At 35.6% G+C, this 19,172-nt stretch overlaps 1 protein-coding gene across 1 annotated transcript; it reads left to right on the top strand.

The window, feature by feature from the left end:
- Positions 1–1,222: 1,222 nt before the first annotated feature.
- Positions 1,223–6,778, top strand: LOC113238783 (probable serine/threonine-protein kinase roco9; the record flags this gene model as incomplete). Its single annotated transcript, XM_026475616.1, has 4 exons — positions 1,223–1,407; positions 2,386–2,477; positions 4,965–5,122; positions 5,624–6,778. Coding segments are annotated over 4 exons (1,182 nt in total), but the record flags the coding sequence as incomplete, so codon positions are not given.
- Positions 6,779–19,172: the final 12,394 nt, after the last annotated feature.

The raw sequence follows: 19,172 nt of genomic DNA, 5'->3' as shown, positions 1-19,172 counted from the left end.
TCTTCACATTTATAGCATCCCGTTAGTCCCGTCATTTGATATTTAAAAAAACTCTATAGTTTCACCAGCATCATTATCCTTCGAAACCGGAACGCTGTAATTACTGCTTGGTACGGTGGCAGTACTTCCCTGGAGGAACTCTTTCACAAGGAACTCCACTGCTCCTAAGGACTCCTATTCATGATTGTAAAACTAAACTTTAATTAAATAAACTATTATTTTGATTATAATAATAACTGCCTTCGTGGCTGAACGGTTACCATGCAGGACTGCCACGTAGAGGTCCCAGGTTCGATGCCCGGGCCGGGAGAAATACTTGTATGGCCTACATTTATTTCTCTCGTGAGTTTGGGTGTAATTTGTGGTTTCCCTAGTGCGGGGCTATGTTGCGTACACACACTGCGTTATTATTATTGCACGGAACCGCCATTTTGTTTCTGTCAAAAGCGTCAGTGACGCCAATACCAAAACATCACTTCCACTCATTGACTTACAATTATATGGACGTCGGGTCCGCGCTAAAAAGTGTCCGCACTTGTAAGGCGCTAAAATCGTATACAGAGCGCGACACTCCGCTTTAGTCTTCATTTGTTCTACTGACAGCGCGATACTGCGATGACATTACAATTTAAATTTCGAATAGGTTGACTTGGGACATTTTTTTCGTGGTTTTTGTATTAGACCCGTCGTCCATTTATTTGTAAGTCAATGCTTCCACTATTATTCGTTTGCGCTTAGGCCGTGTTTGCACCCCTGTATTTTTGCGTAAAATCAGAGTCCGAGATCACTCTCTGTGCGAGAGCGGCCTAGAAGACGGTACCTTGGAACACATTTTTTTCACTTGTCCTAATATTGCTGTTCCACTTTATAACTTACTTTCTCCAAAATTCCCCCGCCCCATTAACATAAATAACCTCTTAACTTTAGTGTTCTCCCCCCATATTGTTACTCTATGTAAATTTATCCACTTAAATAACATATATTTATAAATGTTGTCTTTTGTTTTACATTCTCAACTGAGTACTCCCGTGGTCCAACTTACCAACACCGGTTAATGTCCTATTAGAGCTCAGCGAATTTTTTTTTTTGTTTCGTTTTTTTTCTTTCAACCGTGATATTGGCAAAATCATCATTTCTCATAATGATGGAGCCATAAAAATAAAAAGTGATAGTGATACTATTCAACGAATATTTCTCATAATTCACAATACTGTTACCACAGGAATCAAGATATTGTAAAAACTTCTTTTTCAGTGGACCTCCTCGAGCAGTGCAACTCGGTTCCTCCTATCTGGACGATTCGGGTGCTTTGGTTGTGAGGGTAGCGGCTGTAGTCCGCCATCCTAAATATAAAAGCCCTCGGTCCTACTACGACGTCGCGTTGTTGAAACTTCGGCATCCAGTCACGTAAGTAACTTAGTTTATTTTCTAGAATCGTTCTTACAGGCCAATAAATAAATTAAGGCTCGAGACGAATAAGTCTTGCGCCTGGTGGTCAACGACACGCCTATCCATTACAGTTGTAGTGCCACTCAGAGCTTCTAAATCGCAAAGACACTGCCACGGCGCCCGTCACCCTGAGATATAAATTGACAAGTCCCATGTAGTTTCACCAGCACCCCTAGAACGTTTGTGCACTACGTCCAATTCGTGTCAGGGTGACTCCCGTTCCCTGTGCAACATTGAAATAAGTAATAATAATAATAAAACCGTATATTTATCTCCACGCATTAATAAGTAAAAATAAAAATATAAAGTTCTACACAGTGTTTTGTGGTGTGAGATACAAAGGTCAGTAGCTCAGCACAATGGCGGAGTGTTTCTCAACGCCGCTCATATTCTGCTACAGCCAGCCGTGTTCATAAACTATTCTGCCATATCATTACTGTGACAACTGCGCTCCGATTGGCTAGCCCGAGTTCGAAACAATTGACGGGTGTCGTCAACTGTTTCACTTCAAATCGACCAGTTAACTCGAGCTCTGCTATAATGGGCGAAAATTGCAAAATTACATATTTAATATTTAATTACCGATGAAATGTGATTCTGTTTGTTTTGTAATTAGAAGTTTTGCTGTATTTCCCACGCCACCGAATAGAACAGCACGGCATTGTTAGAGATATTAACTTTATTACAATAAATACAAAATATGTTTTGGAATATACGGAGACGTACACACAGGTCAGTAGTTGGCCTGTCTTTAATTCAGTGCAAACGGGAGTTGATATTTATAAGAGCTGTATCGCTAATGTGTTACCGGGAATATATAGCCCTTATTTTGTCCCTATTTCTGGTTATATACTCGATGGTTTATACTGATAAACAGTGGGACGTGTTAGTTACAAGTAAACGTGTAATTATTAATGTAATTATTATTCTATTTAGGTTTTCCCAAGTGATAAAGCCGGCGTGTCTGGGCGTACCACCGCCAGTTAACGAGCCCATTATCGCGACAGGATGGGGAAGAACAGAGTTTAGTAAGTTATACACACTGTATGCCTATTATGTTCGCTGATGATGTCACAATATTATTTACTAATAACGGAAAAACAAAAATTGACTACGAATTTGACATAAACAATACATTGAACGGTCTTATTATACCTGGCTTAAATCACTAAATTTAAAAATAAATCATTCTAAAACGAAATATATGCAGTTTGGCAATTACAAAAAAAATTACTTAGATTTACACATAACTTCTGAAAATGATGTTATTGATGAGGTAAACAATAGGTAGTAAATTTCTTGGTATTACTATAGATAAAAATTTAAACTGGAAACATCACATAGATGTACTAAATAACAAGCTTGGTAGTTATTGCTACGCTTTATCTGTATTGGTCGATGTAGCGTCGGTTGAAGTTGCAAAAAACGCATATTACGGGAACGTATACCCGTTATTAATGTGTAATTTTTTGGGGAAACTCTGTCAATGCCGTTAAAATATTCACAACACAAAACCGATGTTTACGCATAATCTATAGTAAACCCAGTGACTATTCTCTAAGAAGTCTGTACAAAGAAAAGGGTTTCCTGACTTTAACAGGAATATACATTTTGGAAATATGTCTTTTTGTACGTAATCACAGTAACTTCTTTACTAAAATATCTAATATACACTCCGTTAACGTCAGAAACAAGGGCCGTCTTGTTCTCCCTAAAATAAACAGCACGATCTTCGACCGCAGCACCTATGTAACTGCGATTAGAATTTATAATAGACTTCCAATGGAAATGAAATGTTTAAATGGTGATAAATTTAAAGCTTGTTTAAAAAATGATTAATTGATAAAGTTTTTTACAATCTTAACGAATTTTATATAAAGACATCAAATATTTAACAATTGTATTTAACTTAATTATAATTTTAATATCGAGTTCTTAGGTTTTCGCCATTGTTACACATAGGAAATGAAACTATTTTTCCGGATTTAAATCGCGTATATTTGTTTTTTCAAACAAACCGACGTTTCGGGCCCTTTACACGAGCATGTCATGGATAAACCTACATGCGAGAGGCCATTGAAATTAAAAAACATCCTAATTTCAACAGGGAAGATGGTTTCTCCGTACCACCAGTTTGAGATCCAGTATTTCCTCTAATGAAAAATCCCAAACAGACATAAGACTGCAGTACTAATTAATATGTTTTAGTTTACATATTCTAATTTCTATTAATAATTAATAATAAATTGAACTTAATAAAAATTCATTCAATATAATAATTTGTAAAACTTAATATAGCGTAGATTGGAATGTTTTCTTTGTAAAATTAAAAATAAGGTATTTAATTAATAACTATTGTAACTATAGTGGAAAAAAATAGGGTGGTTTGCATCAATATTAGACATAACTGGTTGAAGACTGTACCACCTCAGTCAACCGTGACCATGGGACCTGTAAAGGGCCCGAAACGTCGGTTTGTTTGAAAAAACAAATATACGCGATATAAATCCGGAAAAATAGTTTCATTTCCTATGTATAATTTTAATGTTGACATTTAAGTTGTAATAAATTTTAATTGAATTGTACTTTTAAGACATTGTACGCCTGATTTGGGTAAGAATTGTAGATCTAACCACTTGTAAGTAGCACCTGTATTTTACCAATTCATACAATAAATGTTTCTGATTTCTGATTTCTGATTTCCGATTTCTGATTACTTTATTGATTGTTTATTTTGCATCGCTTTTTATAAAAAAAACCGACCACAAAATGACAACGTACTTACATTTTATTTTATCCCAAATTCTGTACACTGTTGAGGCGTTCCTCTCATCCGTCTGTAATTTCCACAAAATAATAAATACAGTAGAAGTGGTTAGTTAGCGTCTGACGCGTGCCAACTATAAGTCTCAAAAGACCTACTTGAGTTCACTCCGCCATTTTCGCTTTGTACGGTATGGTCGTGTCATTCTTTCTTGCAAATTCAAATGCAAAAATAAAAAAGCCTTATTGTGCTGCTTTAGAGTGCAAAACTGATAGCAGCACCAAAAATATTTCCCATGGTGGTATTTCATATCATTGGTCTTCTAGTCAAGCCTTATTTTAATACATTTTCATTTTCTGTATATCGAAATAATTTTTGACGGTGTAAAGTGCCGTTGAAGCATTATCTTGCATCTTGGTTTTCGGTCATTCTTCTTGCTGAGTAGCGCTGCTGAAGCACTTTCTTGCAGTCTATTTTTGGGTCGTTTGAGTGAGTTATTCAAAAAGGTTGTTTGTATATCCTGGCACCTCAGAACAACAGGACTCAAGTTCATATAGCTCGATTGCCTCAGGTCTCCAGCGGTGTCATCGTGTTATTCTTTATTGTATAAAAAAGGATGCGGTCCTACTTTCTGACCCCCAGAGTCCTGGGGATATAACGTTAGAAAGTTCTGATATACCATCAGAATGCTTAGTTTGCATTGTGGAACTACAACTGATGAAAAAACTTACTTCATTTTATTTTTTTCCAGGTGACCAATCTCTAGAACTCCGCAGTGTGTCCCTTCCGATCTGGGATATTAACAAGTGCGCTGAAGTTCTGGGGACCAGCAGAAAACTGCCCAATGGTCCGTCGAGTGATAGCCAGGTCTGCGCTGGCGAGATGCGGGGAAGAAAGGATACTTGCCAGGTCATTTAATGTTTTCACTTCCGATTCAAAGTATAGTACATCACTGTTCAAGATTACACCAAAAGTGATCTAAGCATTCTTTTGAGAGGAGAACTATGTCTCACAGTAGGATGGTTAATGATGATGTATGAAAGACTGATACGAATGTTGTTGGAACCGAAAGAGGTACTTACAAGAAGAATAGCGTAGGAGGTAGTCTCGACCCCAGTAAGAGATAGGCATGTAAGTATGGAGTTTTCCAATAAGGACATAACAATTTTGTATTTCATTACAAAATAGAATAATTGGGATATCGAATTGAAATGTGTTCTAGGTGCTGTACACATACATTTTATATTTAAGAATGGAATTCGATTTTGTTCATATAACCACCGCGAGCACGTTTGTTATATATATATGGAACTACCACCAAGTTACCTCATCATAAGAGTCAAATTAATGATATCAAAGTCTTGTAAGGAAATATTAAAATATTATCATAACAATGGTTCATCTTTGCAGGGCGATTCCGGTGGTCCAGCTCAAATTCAAGATGGCTGCATATGGAGGGTTGTTGCTATAACGTCACTAGGCCGGTCCTGTGGCGCTCCTAATACACCAGGCCTTTACGCTAAAGTACCAATAGCTTTTGTCGCTGCTCAAGTCTTTGGAAATTATAAGAGTACACCTACAACTGAAATGAATTATCAAAATAATTACAATAATAACCAACAAGGGCATAATAATGATCAACAAGAATATTATAATAAGAATCAACAAGGGTATAATAGTAATCAGAATTATCAGAACTATAATCAACAGCAGAATAATTACAATAATAATCAAAGAAGAGATAATAGAAATGACGATTCCAATTATAATTATCAAACCAGTACTAATAAAGTTTATAGATCTGATGAAAATAATTATAATAATCAAAATTATAATTACAATAATGCAAGACGTGACGAAGCGGGTACATTCAAGAACCATAGGAACGTTGATGTGTATACTGCAACTAATCCTAACAACAATCAAGGGTATAATGAAAACGACAGGAATTACAACACAGACGTTAATGCTTACAGTAATCAACAAAATTATGAAAATAATTATAACAATAATCACAGACGTGATTATAGAAATTATAATAATCAAAATGATTACAATTACAACAACAGAAACGGTGATTACAATAGAAATGTTAATCAGCAAAGTTACAATGTGAGAGACATTGGTTCTGACAATAGTAGGATTTGGATTACGTAGTTATGGGTTATGTTAAACTGTTTAACCGCAAAAGGCTCAAATAAGCCAACCTCAGCCAGTGTTACAGTTTTGTGTCTTTTGCGGTGGAAACTCTGGGTCTTTGGGGGCCACACGTGACAGTCATTGCTAAGAAGCGTTTAGTTTGCTTCGTAAAGCCTCCAGTTACCAGAAGACTGGCAGCTACTTCCGCCAAAGGGAAGATGTTGCCGGTCTTCTGGATACGACGACTCAGGGAGCAGTCCCTAATGGAATTTTCTACCCTTAACTATAAAGCCAGTTAAAGGTAGAAAATGACTTTTTAATTCTTTCCACTGTATTAGGCATATTTAGTGTAGTATTTCCTGTGCTTAATGCCATGTAATTATTTCATTGTATTATATTTTTGTATTATAAAATGTACACTTAAGTGATAATAAATCTTATTTAATTGTATTTTTGTCTTTGCTTCTCCTTAAAGTTCTTTTCATCAAATCGCACTCTAAGGGTCGTATTCTAGAACTCTACTCAACGCTCAAGTCAGGATCTGAGTTGAGAGTATGGTTTAAAGCACTCGAAATCATACTCAAGTCTCTGCCATTAGGGTCGTATTTCCAGTGCTTGAAATCATACTCTAGACCTGACTTGGGCATTGAGCATGATTTCAAGCGTTGGAAATCATACTCAAGTCCTTGCCATTAGGGTCGTATTTCCAGTGTTTGAAATCATACTGAAGTCTGCTCAAGTCTGGACTTGAGTATGATTCAAGGCACTAGAAAACATACTCAAGTCCTTGCCATTAGGGTCGTATTTCCAGTGCTTGAAATCATATTCAAGTCTGCTCAAATCCTGACTTGAGCATTGAGTAGAGTTCTAGAATACGACCCTAAGAATCGCACCCACGGTCGAATTCTGATCAATTAGTGATGTCGTAATGCGATTCCGATTCGATTTTTTTTATAACAATCGATTTTTTTATGAAGAAGTTTAAATCGTCAATGTGAGGGGGTTGAAAAACAAGATATTATCTGATTGGGATCGTGATATTGCGTTTGACAATTTGTGTACTCAAGAATTAATAATTAATGTTAATGAGGATTCAAGTGATGATTCCCATTCATATGGAGAAGATTCAGACGATTCATTATAATAAACAAAAAAAAAATTATAATTATTTATAATTTATTTCATTTCACTATAATTTATTAGACAGGGACCAAATTTAATCAACCTGACATATCTTCGCTACATAATCTGTTGCCTCGATAAATATCGGAGCTAAAGAGCACGTGGCTTCAATAAAATTACAAAACAAAAGAGTCCAAGAAGTTTTTATTTTTTCCCAAGAAGTATTGCATTTTTTGTCTATGGTTGTCTTAGAGGATGGAAAAAATAAAGGAATATGGTTGTATGTCAATAGTTACGGAATTAGTTGTGCCAACTAAGCCACAGAACGAACCAACAGACTCACAGATGGCGCTACGACAAAAAAGTCGTTAAAAACCAAACACAAAGATCTGCATCAAGCACATCGAAAAATTCGTAAGGTCCGCAAGTTCGTTCCGTGGCTTATTGGCATAGCGTCTGCCATGGTTTGCTGGAAGACGTTGGTTTGAATCCAGCCAGATCGAAGGGATTTTTTGTCACAGTTCCATCTTTGTATTAATAATTATAAGAAACTAATGGAGTAACTTCACAAAAATAATTGAATATTACGGTGGTCAAACATCGTGTCATTCATAAACTTAAAAATTACATGATTGTTTCTTATAGTTCGTATTATTTTTATGACTTTCATATGGTAAAGGTATGTGTTTTACAGCTTTTGACGTATGATCACATGTTGTTTTGTTATTTCAAGGATACGAAATATTGAACTTAGAACATGTAATAGATGGCCTACCTTCACTTTCTACCTTCATAAGCAAATTATCGTTTTTCTAAAGTTTTAACTTCGGGGCTAAGATAGTGAATGTCGACACAGATCATTTATGACGAAAAAGAATGTTGGGCCAAGAATAGTACCCAGTGGAACACCGTAGTCTGCTTTAAGACCTTTTCACTAGTCAAGCAATAAATTCACAATCAATGTTAACACAATGTCTGCGATCCGTGAAAATAGCATTACAGAATTGGCAATTTCATGTCTCTAATACGCATCCTTTCATCTTTAGGAATAGGCAAGGGTGCTGCGACAGTGTCAAAAGCTTTATACAAGTTTAAAAAATATAGTCCGAGGACTCATGAGTTTGACAATTTTTTTATAATAAAAACCAAGAAGGACCCTTATCACTCGGTTAATTTTTTTTAATATACCATAGAGACACGCTTGGCCACAATCTCATCTCATGCTAAGCGGCGATGTGTACGACGATGGGACGCGTTTGCCTGAAAAATGTCTATTCACTCTAGTCTTGAATGGCCCCAAATTGTACTTTTGCACAGAACACACAAATGCCATGCATTCCTTTGTTGTACGCATCAGAAAGGAAGAAGCACTTTGCTTAGTGCGATAGGTGGTAGGCAACCGATAGAGGAAAGGTGAATATGGAACTAAATCGAAAAATTCCTGCGCACCCTCCCCGAAATATATCCGATAGAAAGCCGACAAGCAGGCTACTTTTCTGCGATGGTCGAGATTTTGTAGCTTCGACTCCACAAGAGAATTGTTGTTAACAGTCTCTTTACTTTTCGCTCCACCGAGTCCAAGGCAACTAACTGGTAATGGGCAGAATGTTAATTGCTTAGATATTTTGCTTAGAAGATTACTTGTGATACTGGGAGAATTTTACAATAACGCAATATGGCAATTTTGCTGTTCTATTTAAAGTAAAATATACGTCTAATTTATTTTTTCGGTTTTTTATTTAAATACCCTGGCGCCATCTAGTAAGCATAAAGTGAATTTCTTGAAATTGAAACTTTAACGCTTGCTGACATTGTCAGTCGAGTAACACGAATAAAAAGATCGATTTGTTATCATAATCGATTTTTTCATTTGTGCCTACAATTACTTTAGAGAGTCAACTTACTTATCAACGCGGCGTCAATTTGAGCGATCCAGAAAAAACTTTAAATTCTTGCAAAAACAGCAAAAAAGATGTTGTGCGTTGTCTGATAGACAGAAGAAGATGCCTCCAATGAACACTTCGCCAATTTAAGTTTTCTGTTATTTTTGTAAACAGCCATATTTATTTACTAATATTATGCATCCTAAATTTTGTGAAAAAAATAAAGAAACAAAAAACGATATTCGAAAAAAAAAGAAACAGAAAACAAAATAAAAACAGAGGTCCAAAAATTAAGCTGGCGTAGAAGATATTGAAGGTATCGAGATATTCTGCGTCGATAAATGAAGCGCGACCCAAAAGACAAATTTTGACTTCTACGAACCACACTAAATTGAAAAATAATGGGGATACATACCGATTTTTGTACTTAATTAAAGAAAATTATTTGTTAAATAAGTATATAACGTAGGGCAATATACACATATACCCCACAAAATGTCACTTTCGAGATAATTAGATTTTTGTAAAAACAGTATGAAGAAATAAATAGGTAAATTATTTGAGACAAACAACGTGAGTTATGTGTAGCATTGAGAATCATATAGGGAAACTATTATATTATACAGCAATAAATAGAAAACATTATATATCTTTTTATTTGGTTAACGAGAACCATGTTCTAGTTTTCGTAATGAAAACGCCAAAGACCTACAATACTTCAGTACATGTGACATGGATCCATTTAGCATATTTTGAAAAATACATTATATATTAAAATGTTACTTATTTAGAGTTGGTACCCTCGTCGTGGTGAATGTGCACCGACCCCACGGCGCCGACTCAACCGGCGCGGGCGGGAGGTATCTATAAAGATCCCCCCCCCCCGTAAAAAAAGAGTTGGTACCCTGAAGGACTTTTATTTTCTCCGTTTTGGCTTGATATATTGCCAGGACCTTTTGTGAGTGGGTAAAGGACACGTATGGTGTTCTACCTAAATAAATAACTCAATTTCACTCGAGGTGTGGGTTGGTTCTTGTTTGCATAACTATTTACAACTTACAGCGTTATGGATAGGAAAGTACTAACCACAGCCCCCTGGAAAATAAAGTTTGTTGTAAGTTGACACAATTACAACAAATTATTTTCCAGGTAATAACTAATTGTCGGTATTGTACAGAACATAATTGTACAGACTTGTTCCCCGAACGCTATAACTTGGACCTTTTCAAGGCGATATTGAATAGGCATTATTTAGATGCGCATGCTACATCGTCGACCTCATTGTCACTTTCCATCAGGTGAGATGGAGGTCAAATGCGTATTTATTTTTGTAAAAGAAAATAACATAGTTTTCGAAGACATTTGAAGACTATGATAGAGCCTTGACGCTTTATTCGTAATATTGAATATTTTTAAGGAGCAACACCAAAACTTACATTTTAATATTTGGTTTATACAACGGACAAATTACATTTTTTCACTAAGAGCGATGTCACACGATGCGTTGCCTCGACGTTGCCTGCGACGATGTTGCATTGTGACGCTGCAGCGCTGCGTGTAAATCAAAACAACATGCGACACGGTGCGTTGAACCACCCTCACCACTAGCAACTTATTATGATGAAATCATAACGTTGCGACGACGCAACGCCCATTGTGGCAATACTTTCGTATAATTAGGACATAAATAATTATATAACTTGTCACGTTTAAGTGATAATAAGATTTTTTTTAAGTCGATTGTTTGAGGAATCGATTAAAAACATCGATTAAATTACACAATCTGTCAAACAGAATCGATTATGTTGAAACAATCGCGCATTATATTTTGCGCATACATGACTACGTCAAAAGAAAAAGGCCGAAGGTTACCCTGGCGTTTTATATATCTAAAATATTATCTTACAAACTGTTTTCACCGGACAATCTAATTGAAAACCTGTAACCTACACTTACGAAACACCGGATAGTGACTTTGGCGAACATTATTACGTGTTGCTCGAAACGTAACTATTTGTGTCTATATTTTCATGAAAAGACGATTTAATTATTATAAATTAGCTCTAAGTCGTGTGTGAAACAACGTATTACTGATCAACAGTGTTTTAAATAGTTATTTTATAGTTTTTTTTGCAACGTTTAGGTAAAAAATCGTGTTCTGCAACACGAGTCGGGCATATGTTTTGCAATGTTTGCCGGTTTTTCCCTGTGGTTGTGATTTTTAGCTGATGATTTCATGAATGAATCCAACGGCGAATTTACGGACTGCCAGAGTAAGTAATAAAAAATATATATAAAATAATAACATTTTCCAATAGCATTAATGTTGATTGTGGTTTATACAGCCTGTGGGTGCTTTTCAGTGTCCACATTAATAATATAATTGAAACTAAAAGACTTCTACAGTGTAAGAACAAATAAAAAAATTGGGCCTAACTTTGTGCCAACGGGAATCTTTTTATTTTTGTTCAGAAATTACCTTAAACGCACTAACATTGTTGCTCTGTAATAGCTGTATATTTCTAGTTACACTAAAGTTTAAGCCTTGTTTTAATCCAATAACTGCATCTAGTTAGGTTGTGTCATGTTATACAACAGGTATACTGCCCTCGTTGCCATAACTAACACATTTGTAAACTAGAACCAACCCACAAAATGTCACTTTCAAGATAATTAGATTTTTGTAAAAACTGTGTGGAGAAATAAATAGGTAAGTTATTTGAGACAAACAATGTGAGTTATGTGTAGCATTGAGAATTATATAGGGAAACTATTATATTATACAGCAATAAATAGAAAACATTGTGTATCCTTTTATTTAGTTAGCGAGAACCATGTTCTAGTTTTTGTAATGAAAATGCTTAAGATCTACAGTACTCCAGTACATGTGACATGTATCAGTTTAGCATATTTAAAAAAATACATTATTAAGTTAAGCAGCATGGTTCTTTTTAGCTAATAAAAAGTTTATTTTCTCTGTTTTGGCTTGGTATATGGCCAGGATCTTTTGTGAGCAGGTAAAGGACAGAAAAAACATAACTTAATTTCACTCGAGGTATGGGTTGGTTCTTGTTTGCATAACTAGGTCGAGATATTGGCAGCTACAGTTTTATTGTAAGTTAAAAAACTCAGTTACATCAGTTTTGCTTCACAATAAATAAAACTAAATGAGATATAAAAAATCCAATTAGACAGTGTACACAGTTTACAGGGGAGCATTTTCAAGTTCTTAGGACTTTTGCATTTCCCAGTTTTATTCGGCAAAGCTCGTTCCTCACATAGAGTAAAAAATTATAGTGCCCCTTTTATACGGTCCATCCCTCAATTTTGCTAAAACTGTTGATTAGTTATGATAAGGAGGGCAGTATAGAGAACCCCATGTTAACCTATAATATGAAAATTGCCACATCTTTAAAACCATTATACAATCAAGTGTAAATTGTTGCCGTCAAAATTACAACAATGGCCTTTAGATTCCATTATGTCTTTATGAATTTCTTTGTATGCTTGAGTTGACTCTAAAAAGTACCTATCTTTTTTTAATGTAAACAGTAAATTTTATTAGCATGGAACATTATAAAATAGGCACTCTTTGATCTTCAAAGGTTGAGATGATCTAAGTAAACTTTTGATTTTATTGGAATTTAATGGAGCTATTAAAAGGTTGTTTACTGATAGCTCAATTACTGGCACTGCAGAGTTAAGATTTTGTGTTCCATGGTCGGCAACGCAGTTACAATATTAAGGGTACTTTGTTAATATCACAAGTGTCTATAGATGATGACTACTTCCAACGAGTCCACTTGGATCGCGATCATAGAAATTTTAATTAATCTTACTAATATTATAAACATGAATCTCTATCTGTTACATTTCCATGCGTAAGCTACTGAATCAATATTGATGAATTTTGGTAGTGATGAAGTTTGGGACCTAGGAGATATGTCCTTCTCCTACAGCTATTTTTTGTCAGAAAACTGACAGAATTACTATACACTGATTTTCAGTTTTATTGGATCTTCATACAAAATTTCATCCCTTTAAGATTTATTTTTGTGACTAAAAATAGCTGTTCTGTAATCACGGGCTTACAATGATAACAGCAAACAGTATGTTTAAAATACATAAGACTTATTGTTCTTATTGTAAGCACGGCAGAGTACAGTAAGCTTTTTGACGTACTTATTGTACACAGACGAAGTTGCAGGCACCAGCTAGTTATACGTAAACAATTAGTGCAAATATAGGTATTTGGGTCTCTGAATGCCTAAGATAGATAAACACTTTATTGCTTGCACACAAGAACAAGAATAGTACATATACAAATTAAAGCTAAAGTGGGCCAAGGTGATCTTTTCCAGTAAACCTTTGAGGTAGAGGAAAAGTTATCGGAGCGGGAAATGTAGTGTGACAATGTTACAATAAAAATAAAAATTAATTGTGTAAATAAAAAAAATAAGTAAATAAAATAAAATAAAAACACATAGTAATTTAGGAAAGGAACTATTTTTCCCGATTTGAATCGCGTATATTTGTTTTTTCAAACAAACCTACGTTTCGGGTCCTTTACAGGTCCCATAGTAACGGTTGACTGAGGTGGTACAGTCTTCAGCCAGTTACGTCTAATATTAATGCAAACCACCCTATTTTTTCACTATAGTTACAATAGTTATTAATTAAATACCTTATTTTTAATATTACAAAGAAAACATTCCAATTTACGCTACATTAAGTTTTACAAATTATTTTATTTAATGAATGTTTATTTACTTCAATTTATTATTAATTACTAATAGAAATTAGAATAAACTAAAACATATATCATAAATCTTTGTAATACTCAGAGCGAGCGAAAGGAGGCTTCAGTAGGTTATCCATTTAAGACCTTGGTTCAGGGTTGTGATCATCCCCGAGGAAGCGAAAACATCTAGGTTGAAATAGTAGTTAAGTACAGTGGGATGTTGGGTTGACGTAATCCACAATTTCCGTAATAAGTTGATGTATTTATTTAATTATTTATTGTACAGAAAAAACAAAAACACATTTAGTATCAAGGAAAACAGAAACGAAGGTGTGCTCATTCCTATATATACAGATTAAAGGCAATTTGTACAAAACTTTTTTTTATGCCATTTGATCCGGTCTCTGGTAAAAGATCAATAGTCTCTATGGTACCAACTGAGGTAAGAGTACTCGAAATGTCAGAAATGGCAAAAAACTTTTTACCATACATTTTGTAGGGACATATCTAGTCATCGGTTATTCTAGGTAGTTATGGAAATTAACAAATTGTATACGTATTATGTATTTCAAAATAAAAACAATAACGAAAAGCAAAATAACATAAAAAATCTATGATCGATTCGCTCTCTTCCGCAAAGAGCAAGTAGCGGCTGCAATTTTACTCCAATTCATTGGTTCCCACATTTGAGAACAGAGAATTGTAACTTTTTATATGATTTTTAATCAAATAATCACATAAAAAGTTACAATTCTCTATTAACAAAACAAAGCTGTTCTAAATTTAAAAAATAATGTTACGATTATAATTTGTTTTTATTTAATTCTTATTTGTAGACCTAGAATAACTGATGACTAGATATGTCCCTACAAAATGTTAAAAAGTTTTTTGCGATTTTTGACATTTCGAGTACTCTTACCTCAGTTGGTCCCATAGAGACTATTGATCCTTACCAGAGACCGGATCGAATGGCATAAAAAAAAGTTTTTACAAATTGCCTTTTATCTTGCTGACTGTACCATTTTTTGAAAATCTGTGAATGCCAATCAAAATATCTTCAAAATTCATGGATAGTCTTCTCGAACCGTTTTCCTGTAACTACAACGATTAAGGTAGCTGGCCTTGCTGCCCATTATGTCCCATTGCTGGGCAAAGGTCTCCCCCAAAATCCTCCATTGCTCCCTGTCTTTGGCTATCTCTCACCACTCCCTCTCAAACCCATCAAGGTCGTCCGCCAACGCCTTCTCGGCCGTCCACGCCGTTTCTTTCCATCCTCGGGCACCCAAGGAGTGACGATGTTCGCCCACCTCACAGGTTGCATCCGGCTAACGGGTCCCACCCAATCCCACTTGAGCCAGGCTGTTTTGCTCCCCACATCAGCAATGCCAGTCATCCAACCCAGCATTGTATTGCGTACTCGGCCAATACGTTTACCCAGAATGCTCCGTTCCATCGCCCTCTTGCAGATCTTGAGTTTAGACTTCTGGAACTCAGTCAGCGACCATGTCTGTGCACCGTAGGTTAAGATGGGCAGGATGCACATACCGATGAGTGGGCGTTTAAATGACATAGAGGGAGATTACCAGTATTTCTCTACTAGAATTCAAAACAAACACCTATTTCTCGTACGATAGACCAAGAACGTTAAATATTTGTACGCTTTAAGGAAATGAAGTATTAGTGGTTTTATTATCTTATTGTAATAGAAAGGATAAGCCATTCCAAGAGATAACATTCGTCGGTACAAATAATGTTTCTTTAACAATACAAATAACGCAGAAATGTTATATAATTATGTACTTATACTACAGCTAATAAATCCGAATAGACAAGTGTATCGTCATCTTATTTAAGAGCCAGGCTCTTGCCGATATGCCACCTCTCCTCACGGGTCAGAGCCAGCTATTTAGCATCGGAGCGCAGTCACCGTAATGATTTGGCAGAATAGTTTTCAAACAAATTAAATGACATTTCGTCTATTTCTGGTTATATACTCAATGCTTGGGATCATGAAAAACAAAAGTTCCTATAAAAAGGTTTAGGTAATTAACTAAAAGTGAACAAACTTCAGCTGTCACTTGGTTAACCGGTCAAATACAATATTTAGTGAGTTTCGTAAGTCGTATTACTGCTTCAATTTGGTCACATGTTATGAGCTGTCATTTTTTTAAAAGCTAGATTTTAGGTTATTTATCGTAGGAAAGCTGTGATACGTGTTATTAAACGTCTTTATTTAAATATTACATTTATATTATATATTTGGTACTAATTTAAATAGGTAGATCGAAATGTTGTCTATTACCTGAAAATATCATATATTTAGCGCCATTTTCAATAACTTCATTATAATTTTACAATAAGTAACAAGGTGATGCCTCATAAAATACTTCATTACGGTTTGTTTACATTTCGTGAACTTAAATTACCAACGAGATTATTAGAAGCCCGAAGCCGAAGACTGAGGGCTTTTGGAGTCGAGGTTCGTAATTCCCGTACAGTTCGTGAAACATGCAATGTTTACATCATACTTGTACGTAAATAGTATGGTTTCATGCAGGCTAACTTGACTATAATGCTCTAAGTAAAACCCTCAGGCCCTTTTTCTTCTCATTACCGACCAGGCTGAAATGAGAAGAAAAAGGCGCAATGGTAGCTTACACAACACTGTAGCAGTAGAGCTGCTTGTGAAAGATCTACTACCTATTTCTGCCGCCAAGCACTAGTGTCAGCATTATTGCGTTCCTGTTTTGACAGTTAAAGGTACTGTAACGGGGGGTCGCTCTGATTGCGTTGCGAGAGGTACTTTTAAGAACATAAACTGGAATAATCCTTAAAAATATACTTTATTTCACTTTTTTACATGTTACTCGTTTTGGGTTACAAATCAATAATCGTAATGTCAAGATCTTCCATTCTTTTCTCTTAGTTCTTTTTCAAAGCATTCTAAATATGTATCTATTCACTCAGCCACTGATTCTACTCATAGAGTACAGCCTAGTCTACAGTACCTTCTGTGAAAATTAAAGTTACGTGGGACTTGTCAACTTATCTCAGTGTTACGGGCGCAGCGGCAGTGCCCCTCAGAGCTTTGTGGAACTGCAACTGCTATGGACAGGCCTGTCGTTTGCCACCAGGCCCACAACTAGGTATCATAAAAAATAATATAATCCGGAACTCCCACTTTAGAAATAAAATAGAGAAGCTAGTTTCTGAAATTGGTTCTATCGGGAATCCAACCCGCGATCGCCTCGTCTAGCGCTCAGAGTGCTAACCGCTAGACGACACCAAGGTCATCAAGATTCTATTTATTTCGCTCGATCTTCGGACAGAGTTAAAATAACCCAATCTACAATTTATTACGTCACATATGCCTAATGTTTTGTTCTTGTTAACAAATAATATTTCGACTCATCCGTAGAACAGAGGCGTATGTGTAAGACTGTTCATTCCCAGAACATACTTCGCTGTGGATATCAGATCGACTGTTGTTCGATTTTATATTTCCAAAACGAAATAAGAAATAAAAATTCTGAAAACACCTGTCGATGGGCCTTATTTTTTTTTTAACGAGATTATGTATTTATCATATTTTCCTTTTATAATCACATCAGACTCTGTTTGTTCTGTGTGACCTAGCTAGATTGCAATGCATGGCTGCCGGACATGGTCAATCTCAAAGAAAGACAGGGAGAGATTGGAGACATTTGTGCGAATGGAAAAATATAATGATAGAGAAGATATCAAATTAAGAAGTAATACTTCTTAAAAGAAATAAATAAAAAAAGATCAAAATCGTATACAAGACTGGGCCAAAGATTGAATTATCAAATTGAATACATCAAAACACTAACAAACAATAACGCCAAGGTCACATACTACTTACATGGAAACAATTCAGTCCACATTCAAAAAGATCTTGAAGTTAATATCGCATTCATTTTAAAGTGGGATGAGCATGTCACTACAATACTCCAGAAAGCTAACTCCTATAGTTATGTCATACGCTGATCGTTTCAAACAACGACAGTGGACATATTCCTCAAAATCTATAAGACTGGTCACTGCTGGAATATGGATATCGAGTCCTTATTTCCAAAAAGACTTAAACCTTGATAACGTTCAGAGGACGGCAATTAAATGCCAGAGGCTCTTCGTCGCAAATCCTATGAGGAGAGACTACGCGTTTTACTTTGTGGTGATCTGATCGAGACTTATAAAATTCTGATGTGTCAGTATAATCTACCAAACATACAAAACATCTTTAAAAGAAAACTCAAACCATCACCTGGTCCCCATCTCAAACTAGTTCGTGCTCCTTCTAAAAAATCTGCTGCACACATTTTGTTCACCAACAAAGTGGAGCATAATTGGAATGTGCTACTGGAAGATGTTGTTTCTACTGTCTCTGTTGGTGCGTTTAAAAACAAAGCTCCACAACTGGCTACGAAAGAGTGAATTAGTGCTAAAAAAGTGACTGAATCTAAAACAAACGATATGAATTTCAACACTGTGTGATGTAGACATAGCAGCGAAAGCTGTTCTCTATACTCAAATAAATAAGTATTTTAAATACAATAGAGAACAGAAGGGGAAAATGTTTTGTACATTTGTTACGTAATGACGACTTTTTGAGAGTGATAATTGAGATCAAGAATAGCTTACTGTGAACAAATAAAGATCATTGTGAATAAATAGTAAGAGAAGACATTGATCTTCATCTTCTGATATAGTAGAGCCGGCTATCTGAAAATCTGCAATCGATCGGACTGTGAAAATGGCATATACAAAAAAAATAACAAAATTTATTTATTATAATTATTAATACAAAGATCGAACACTCAGAAAAAATTCCTTCGATCCGGTCGGATTCGAACCGACGTCTTCTTGCATACCGTGCCAGACGCTATACCAACTAAACCACGGAACGAACCAACGGACCTCACGAATTCTTCTATGTGCTTGCGTCGTGTCTTTGTACTTGGTCTTTCAACGACTTTTTAGTCGTAGCGCCATCTATGAGAAATCTTTAACATATTTATCACCCAGTTAGTACCTTTACAGCTACCAGTCCTGG

This window comes from Hyposmocoma kahamanoa, unplaced genomic scaffold, assembly GCF_003589595.1.
Source record: "Hyposmocoma kahamanoa isolate Upper Pololo Valley unplaced genomic scaffold, ASM358959v1 98241, whole genome shotgun sequence".
Taxonomy (NCBI): domain Eukaryota; kingdom Metazoa; phylum Arthropoda; class Insecta; order Lepidoptera; family Cosmopterigidae; genus Hyposmocoma; species Hyposmocoma kahamanoa.
Note: the sequence above shows the minus strand (reverse complement) of the source record. Positions and strands in the feature narration are given on the sequence as shown.